This window comes from Rhinichthys klamathensis, unplaced genomic scaffold (genome assembly GCF_029890125.1).
Source record: "Rhinichthys klamathensis goyatoka isolate OS25496 unplaced genomic scaffold, OSU_Roscu_1.1 h1tg000001l_1, whole genome shotgun sequence".
In the NCBI taxonomy this organism is placed as follows: domain Eukaryota; kingdom Metazoa; phylum Chordata; class Actinopteri; order Cypriniformes; family Leuciscidae; genus Rhinichthys; species Rhinichthys klamathensis.
Genome location: NW_026606555.1, coordinates 987501 through 997500, shown reverse-complemented (window position 1 = coordinate 997500; position 10000 = coordinate 987501). Strand labels below are relative to the sequence as shown.

Here is a 10000-nt window from a genome sequence, read left to right as displayed (position 1 = left end):
GGATCACTTTAGTTTTTATGGCTTTTGAGTCATACTTGTTTATTTGCTTGACCCTGGAACAGTTAATGTTTCCTTCAGAAGACTGTCAGAGTAGGTTTAGATTGACATGCACGTCACGCTTAAACACGCGAGACACATTTGTAGACATTTTAGTGGTTATGTGAAGTTATATTGTCTTTAATGCTGGATCCATATGAGTTTGCTCTTTACATTGAGTAACCGCATATTTGACAAGATATCTGGTAATACAGTTTATCTCTATGGCAACAGCTTTCTTTTGGTGAGATGATGTTAAATTAGAGACCAGTTCATGCTTACCTCTACAGAGAGTTTCAGACGCTTTCCGTCAAGAGTTTAAGAAAGTGCACGTTACCTGCAAATTGTGGGTCTTTACAACGTTCGCTCACAAATTTCACTCATAGATTGGTGTTTCACATGGTGCGATGGAGATTATGTGCAATTGTGGAGAAAAAAAACCCATTCTTTTCTTGGACATTAATTTATCATTAGCTCAAACTTTGCTGTAACTTTCAATTTTGATATCCCATACTGAAAAATAATTTTTACATATAATATTCCTTAAAATCAGATTTTTGGTGTGGTTTCAGAAAATGACACATGTAAATGCCCCAAAAGCTATTTTGCGATTAAATGAGATCACACAAAGGGTTTGTTATATAAGTTGTGATATCTTGGCATGGCCTGGAAAGGTACTTTATAAAGAGTTCTGGTGCTGGACTGATCAGCAGCGTTCCAGTTGTGTTATATTGAAGCAATACCACGCCAGCGAGAGTTATTTTGTAGCAAATATCAGCACAAGTTGTGAATCGGCTATATGAGCAATGTCACACTTGCAGTCATGCGAAATGGCTCTAACGGTTACTTCTGGTCCTTGAATATCTAGTGGATCTATACTGGCATCATTTCTCACAGGGTAACCCACCATAATCTTACAAATACTACTGTTATTGTGTCACCAAATATAGTTTTAGGAAAGAATGTAGTTGTTTAGACCTGAAATATGCGACTTGTATATAAACATAATGCCTTTTTGAAAATTTGTTTACATGTTTTCGGCCCTGTGGGCTGGGCGTTCAGCGTTCATGTACCCGTTCGAGAACAGCTTCATCTCGACCAGTCCTTCGGGAATTCGCCACTGGCTTTTATGTAGATAGTGGTTAAACATGAGATATATTGTTGGGGTATATCAAACAGGCAATCTGGCCGTATTAATCTATGACTTGTTTCAGAGCAAATCAATTTGGCTAAGGGCAAAGTTAAGTTTTCATAAACTTAAATCCTGTACTTTAACTAGAGGTTTGCTTTTGTACTTTTGACTGTTTGCTTGTGTTTATTTACTATTGCACAAACATCTTATACTTTTGTAATAGCTATTACTGTTCATTTAAATATTGTCGTTTAATAAATATTTACTTTTATATAAATATGCCGTATTTGGTATTGAGAAAGTGTCTGTTAGTGAGTGTGATTTCGACTTCAGTGAAAGTTATATTATTCCACCATTAAACCGGCAGCAAAGACTGTCTTTATGAGCGAGTCAGTAGCAAAGACTTTTATTCTGAAAGGTTGGAAACTAAACAAGGTTATTATTTTTACTTTGAACAACAGCTTTTAAGACGCAACCGACAAATGCATCGGCTAGCTCTGTCATGGGAAATCCCATTAACTGTTAAAAGGAAACTAAGACAAAGTTTTCTCAGCACACTTTCCTCAGCAGACATTCAAACTGATTTTTTATTATGGATGTAAAGAAAAAGAGAAATAAATAAACAAACACTTTCTTTGAAAAACTAAGACCTGAACGTTGTATTGAAATCCTACTTTTATGTCACTTGCATAATAACTTGGAACACAGTATATATATATATATATATATATATATAAATCGCATATTTCAGGTCTAAACAACTACATTCTCACCTAAAAAAAATCCTAAAACAACATTTTGAGACTAAATAACAGTAATATTTGTAAAATTATAGTGTGTTACGCTGTGAGAAATGCTTCCAGTATAGATCCGCCAGAAACAAGCGGAGTGATACGGTTTCCGTGTGATATTAGGAGAATACTGCATGGCGGGAAAGGCTCTCAGCCAATCAGATTCAAGAACCAGAACTAACTGTTGACAGTGCTGACATTCAGACCAGATTCAATAAGTTCATATTGAGTAACTTGCATTTTAGTGGCAACATTGCCAGTTACTTTGCCTTTTTTGCTCCACCAAACAGAGACACAGCAGATCCAACACAAGACAACACTCAGTAGCTGTTTTATAATTCTGTTTTTAAACTAAGTGGTTGAGTGAATAATTCAAATGACTCGTTCATAAAGACAGTCATCTGAAACGAAACAAAACATTTGCACGAGTGATTTAGTGACTCATTCATAACGCCAGAGTTCTTGGACCAGTGCTTGACAAATCAAATTTGAGGACTGGAACTGTTGTAGATGTTAATGTTTATAATATAGGTAACACATTTTTCTATAAGATTCATTAGCTAACATTTGTGAACATTGGCTCTGATCGTGTATGGCATCAGCTTGACAACAGCAGTGTGAACACAATGCCATCACTACAGTCATAGACACACACGCCTTACACACACGTCTTCTCTGGTGTGCTGCTGCTCTCTGAGATTTTACAGGACGGCTTTTCCGTCTGCCTATAGTCTCAACATATTTGCCTACAGTTTTACTGGTCATTGGCGTTCACACATGGTATCAGTTACTCTGTGTGTGTGTGTGTTTGTTTATGTGCTGGCTCATTTTCCTGCGCTCTCTGATTGTATCTCAGCGCTCTCCAGATGTGTGTTGCCTTTTGAACTAGATGTCACAAGCACAACACAAAGCTGTGCTTGTTTGTGTCTCTGTAGGTGGGCTCTGGTCCATATCAGGCTCATTCTGCTGGATATTAAAATAAACGGGCTGAGACGCAGGGCTTAGCGGGGCGTAGCGGGGGCTGATGTCATGGAGAGAGAGGGGTCACCGCAGAGGTCAGAGGGCAGAATGCTCTCGAGTTGCTTGTCTTTAGGTTTAAGGTGCCCGACTGACGGCCTGTTTCTCATTTCCTGTAAGATGTGCCGGGGGTGATGCTCTAATTTTCACTCTCACTCTCTCTTTTCGTTTTTCCCATTGAGTCTACGTCTGCATTCATGCTCAGTCATAGTTTTTGGGTTTGGATTTTTTTGCAGTCTTCCAAAAGAACTCGCACTAACAATAAAGAATTGCCAATGTTTTTTGGATTTGGTACGATGGCAGTACCTTGTTTTTTACAATGTAGCCTATTAGTAGCATGGTGTTCTCTGAAGTACTTCTGAATAACAAGTAGCATAGCATTTTTATACCATCATTTTACCATGGTGCCAATGCAACAACTTTACTACTACTTAATGGCAAGAGGAAGCTATTATTACATTCCTATTAAATGACTGCATTTACGTGAATTAATACTCATGTGTTTTTAAGTGACCTCAGCTAATGACTCTGTCGACCCGAGCATTATTCATTTTTGCTGCTCAGAATGAAGTGCTTCTTGAACACTCAGTACTGATTGAGCTGAAGAGCTTGCCATGATGTCACAAGAGGCCAGATGATACAGGAAACATAATTTATATAGATATATATATATATATATACACTCACCTAAAGGATTATTAGGAACACCTGTTTAATTTCTCATTAATGCAATTATCTAATCAACCAATCACATGGCAGTTGCTTCAATGCATTTAGGGGTGTGGTCCTGGTCAAGACAATCTCCTGAACTCCAAACTGAATGTCAGAATGGGAAAGAAAGGTGATTTAAGCTATTTTGAGCGTGGCATGGTTGTTGGTGCCAGACGGGCCGGTCTGAGTTTTTCACAATCTGCTCAGTTACTGGGATTTTCACGCACAACCATTTCTAGGGTTTACAAAGAATGGTGTGAAAAGGGAAAAACATCCAGTATGCGGCAGTCCTGTGGGCGAAAATGCCTTGTTGATGCTAGAGGTCAGAGGAGAATGGCCAGACTGGTTCGAGCTGATAGAAGAGCAACTTTGACTGAAATAACCACTCGTTACAACCGAGGTATGCAGCAAAGCATTTGTGAAGCCACAACATGCACAACCTTGAGGCGGATGGGCTACAACAGCAGAAGACCCCACCGGGTACCACTCATCTCCACTACAAATAGGAAAAAGAGGCTACAATTTGCAAGAGCTCACCAAAATTGGACAGTTGAAGACTGGAAAAATGTTGCCTGGTCTGATGAGTCTCGATTTCTGTTGAGACATTCAGATGGTAGAGTCAGAATTTGGCGTAAACAGAATGAGAACATGGATCCATCATGCCTTGTTACCACTGTGCAGGCTGGTGGTGGTGGTGTAATGGTGTGGGGAATGTTTTCTTGGCACACTTTAGGCCCCTTAGTGCCAATTGGGCATCGTTTAAATGCCACGGCCTACCTGAGCATTGTTTCTGACTATGTCCATCCCTTTATGGCCACCATGTACCCATCCTCTGATGGCTATTTCCAGCAGGATAATGCACCATGTCACAAAGCTCGAATCATTTCAAATTGGTTTCTTGAACATGACAATGAGTTCACTGTACTAAAATGGCCCCCACAGTCACCAGATCTCAAACCATTAGAGCATCTTTGGGATGTGGTGGAACGGGAGCTTCGTGCCCTGGATGTGCATCCCACAAATCTCCATCAACTGCAAGATGCTATCCTATCAATATGGGCCAACATTTCTAAAGAATGCTTTCAGCACCTTGTTGAATCAATGCCACGTAGAATTAAGGCAGTTCTGAAGGCGAAAGGGGGTCAAACACAGTATTAGTATGGTGTTTGGTGTTCTTAATAATCCTTTAGGTGAGTGTGTGTGTATATATATATATATATATATATATATATATACACACACACACACACACACAGAATGAAACCTCATTTAAGGAACATGAAGTTTACTGACATTATTTTTTAAAACAATTAAGCAGATTTTCCTCAATATAATATAATGCAATACACTACTGTTCAAATGTTTGGGGTCGGTAAGATTTATTTAATGTTTTTAAAAGAAGTCTCTTCTGCTCACCAAGGCTGCATTTTGAACAGCAGTATATGTATAATATATTTGTGTATTACTTGCATTACGGCAATGAGAATTTTGGGGGGAAAATAGGCTTAAATAGACCTAACTGCCATGAAAATAATGTCAAGATACTGACAAATCTTAATGGTCCTTAAATAGGCTTCATTTTGTGTAGGCAAAAAATATCATAATTTCTTATTGTTCCTATTGATTTTGGCATGAAATATGGCATTTCTTGGGCAATTTGCCCAAATGTAATTTCTAGCTGGCCGGACAGCCGCAGTGCTGAAAAATCAATAGTTTTTTCACGTGTTGGTCTGGAGACGAGCGTCTCCCCTCGTTTCTTTGGACATGAGCAGTCAGAACATATAAAAGTGGAACAAGCAAGACATGTTGATGTTTGCTTTGAGTAGCATTCGATGTGAATGCCGTATGACTCTGGTGTGTTGGAGAGATGAGCTCTGACCTCTACTCGCAGGGCACCGCAGTAAACCCAGCCGAATCTGTGGAGATTTATTTTCCGTTGAAGTGTAGGAGCGTGTGGGAGTATGTATGTGTGTGTGTGGGGCGAGTGTGTGAATAAAAAGCCAGGATTGGATGCAAAAACACATGGAGAGGTGTTGTTCTCCCCAGTGAAGCTTCAGCTCATCCCTCAGTGTGCTGGGCTGATTTAACTGGACTGATTTGCCCTGCAGCGTAACGTTACCCAAAATCAGCCAAAGACTTGCATAGAAAAATGCGCTCTACTTGGTTCAGCGAGGGGAAAAATGTGTGTTTGTGTGTGGCTTCATCAATAATCACTGTGTCCTGAACTTGTTTTCTACCTTTTCTTGAAATCAGACACGTTTGCTGACCCTTGCTCCTGTTTGTGTCTCCAGGTCTTGGCGTATGGAGGCATGCTGGTGTATACGGTCTCTTATGACACCGAAAGCAAAGACGACCCGGTTCGCATCATCAGCGCTCCTGATGTCATCATAGAGGTACGTATCCAATCGCAAACACATTCACACTGGATTTGATGGGATCAAGTGAAATAAATGGTTTCTTTAAACTCTCCGCGGTTGTGATTCATTGTGACATATGCAGGCAGACTTTCCCTTTAGGCCTCAAAACTAAACAGAATTTTTCCCTCCAACTATTTAATTGAAAACTTGTCAGACAACGTTCACTTGGCCTCCTCTTTAGGTCAAATTTTGGTCAGAAGTTCATGAAAAGTTTTTTTCATGTAACCATTTTTAAATGGTTACATGCTAACAAATTTGACTGTAAAAAAAAAAAAAATCTAAATCGTATGTCCATTGAAGGCAAGTTGTAGAACCCAAGTGCAGTTTATTATTATTCAAAAAGATCAAACATAAAACAAAGGCGTGGCGTGAACTTCAAAACAAAAACATGGACTTGATGCTTACCAACAGTTGTACAGGGAAACAATACTTGACAAAGATCCATGGCAAACATTAGGCCTTAAACATTCAAGGACTAATGACAAGACAAGGCACACCTGTGCACAATGAAACAATGAACCAATGACAACATGACACATAAGACAAGGGAACACATGGCAGGATCACATGACTATAACAGGGAATCACATGACAACAGGAAACATGACAGAGACATGAGACATGACCAAAACAAGACGTGACATGTACCCTGTTTTGCCTGTTCTGAAGGTCTGTGTAAAATTTGTAGCACAGATTTGTAAATTAAAGTTCAAAAGTTCTGCTGTCCTTTTATTTAGTCTGATTACACTGTATTCAGCACAAACTCTGCTACAATAATATGTCAGCAGCATGTACGTAAAAGTTTGTAGTTTTGAGATAATGATGTTTATGCGTGTTTTGTGAAAAAAAACAAAAAAAATTGTCACTGAAATAAGGTCATGAAACCCATACTGAGTATTTATTCACAAGACTGACTACTCATTCAGATAAGACAATATATTGATTTAAAATTTGTAAGACATATTTTGTGTAATAAAGCTCTATGCGAGGAGGCGTGAATCATCATGAATATTGAGTGTTTCACACCTGAGAAAGACAAAGACCCTCCCCTAATGCCCCTAATGGCCCTATCAGGCCCTATCATTATGAGCCTTGCGCAAAGAATGAGGAGATTTAAAAAAGAATGGCTTTTAGATTGTTTGGATTTATTTACAACACAACATAATCCAAAGATACACAACAAATGTCAAAAAAGCACATTAGTACACACACTGATCTAAAGACAGAGACTTGAACAGTCACACAACTTTGTGCCATTCCTGAAACACAGTACATACCTGTCATCTCCAAGGTGTTTGATTTTTCATGTTACCATGTACAGAGTCTCCTGTGAATGTTGAAGTCAGCAGGACTCATCAGTGGGGCATCTGGTCCCTGTATAAAAAAACAAAAAACAAAACAACTGTGAACATGCTGATATCAAGAGAAACTACACTCTAAAAAATGCTGGGTTGTTTTAACTCAATGTTGGGTCAAATATGGACAAACCCAAACGTTGTATTAAGAATGCAATTTAAAAATGTAACCTAACGGCTGGGTTTGTCCATATTTGACCCAAAATTGGAGTGTATAGGCTGCACGGAATACACTTTAGATTTTTCTGGTTAAAATTGCGATTTAAAAACTGTACACGTCGTTGCTTTCATACGGATTACTTAAACAGAGAATATTTGTTTCTGATATGATTTACCAGCATTTAAAAATAGAGACTTCGAGCTTTGTAAAGACGTATGTTTCATGTATGTGTAGGAAGCATTCGCTGAGTTACAGATCATTTTCTGCATCACTGTATCACTAGTCAGTGACATAGTGCAAGCATATTCGTCTAAAATAATTCAGTATTTTCAGCTTCAGAATCATGAATATTGTCATTCTGGTGTCTTGAAGTATCACAATAATATCATGTCGTGAGTTCAGTTTTGTGATATGTATCGACTCGTGACATGAGGGTATCGTTACACCCCTAGAATCAATACATTGTTATATGCCAACAGCATATCAAATTAATGTATTTTTGTCAAGAATATGTTCTAACATAAAAGAAGGCATTACAATATTTAATGTGGACTTTGGATGCTTTGAAATGCAGCACGCGAGAGAGTCAGAGCCACAGGGTTTGTGCTGTAACAGTGTGTTAGACGCTAACTGACCTCAGCTTTACTCAGAGGTCGCATCACCTGAGCTCGGCCCAACAATCATCCCATTTACTAACACTTCGGCTCATCTATTGAGTCGTGTGGGCGTCAGGAGCACAGCGTGCTCGTCTTTGTTTTGTCTACAATTGGTCAGAATTATAGTGTGGATGTGTAACTGGACTGAAGCTGTTTATGTCTGTGAGTGTGTTTGTATACGTGCATGTGTGTGTGCAGCTGTGTTTATGTTTGTGCGAACCTTTTCACGAGCTCACGGGAACACTTACGTCTGCATGTGTGTAAATGTGTGCTTGAGTATGCGTCCACACACCTGTTTGCGTGCAAGCAAGAATTTGTTTAATTTGTGTCGGCTCAGCTCAGTCGTATACTTCTTTATTTAGTCTCCACTGGAAAGCACTCTCATAATATTTGGTTTATTCATGCCGTGTTAAAGATTGTTTTCTTTCTTAGTCTCAACTACATGTAAATCAGTGTGACTGTCCTGCAGAGTCAAGCTGCAACCCTCAAACACACCTGCCTGTAATGCTCGTCGCATATTATTACAAATATTACTCTATTTTACTCTATCCTATTCCTATATTTTGTATTTTACTTTTATATTTTACTTGAGCTGCTGTAACAAAGGAATTTCCCCAGTGTGGTATTTAATAATCTAATCTAATCTAATATTAGATCACTTTTTTATATATATAACTATACAATTTTAAAATTTTTAGTGGGATCATATGGTGAAAAGTAGAAAAAAATTTGCTATTCATATTTTTTGTATAGCTGTATATTGTACACACTGAAAAGAAATTGTGTAGAATTTACTTGGAAAACATTTGAACTCAGATATTGCTAGTAAATTTCACAAATCATTATAAAGAAAGCAATCAAATGTGACATTTTGAAATAGAAAGACTTAAATAGTATTGTCTTGTAAAACGTACTCCAATAACTTTTTTACTGTATTTTATTTCAGCAATGTGTGTATTTATTGTGTCTATATCTATTTTTTGATTGATTGATTGATATCTTTATTTTGAACATGTAAATACAATTTGTTTTTAAATCTGAGAAAAAAAATGGTAAAGAAAACTGATGAACAACAAAATAAAACTCTATACACGTTTCCAGTACTTAAAAAAACCCCTCTATTTACATGTACAAAAAGGAGTAGAAGTTAAACTTATGTACTCCCTTTATACCCTTACTACTATATGTAAGGACATTGCTACAAAATAATAAATCTACAGAGATAATAAATCTATACTCAATGAAAATATATATTCAAAATTTCTATTCACATACATATATTACACATACACAACAATATTTATACACATACTACAATTGATTCAGTATAAGCTCAGGTTATTATTAGCACTGTGTTTCTTTGTACCTCTGGAATATCATTTCTTTGCACATCTTTTTTAAAATGGAATATGTCTGTACATTGCTTTAACTCATTATTTAATTTATTCCACAATTTAACGCCACTGACAGAATTTTTTATTTTTAATTCTCTTATGGAATTTTAGGGAAAACATCTAAAAAACTCCATTAGGTTTACTAAGATCTGAAAGACGGACCAATATCCTCCATATATATAATTATGTTTATGGAAAGTCCCCATGAATCATGAACACCCAGCGTGTGTGTGTGTGTGTGTGTGTGTGTGTGTGTGTGTGTGTGTGTGTGTGTGTGTGTGTGTGTGTGTGTGTGTGTGCAGTTTCTATGCTGACATTGTGTTAATCTTCT

General features: G+C 37.7%; 1 protein-coding gene across 9 annotated transcripts in view; it reads left to right on the top strand.

The window, feature by feature from the left end:
• Window positions 1–10000, top strand: part of lama2 (laminin, alpha 2) — a 364467-nt gene that overhangs the window by 117631 nt on the left and 236836 nt on the right. For all 9 annotated transcript variants that reach the window (XM_056268199.1, XM_056232539.1, XM_056272103.1 and 6 more), the window contains exon 13: window positions 5979–6080. In XM_056268199.1, coding sequence (XP_056124174.1) covers window positions 5979–6080 — 102 coding nt within the window. The remainder of the gene's footprint in view (window positions 1–5978; window positions 6081–10000) is intronic.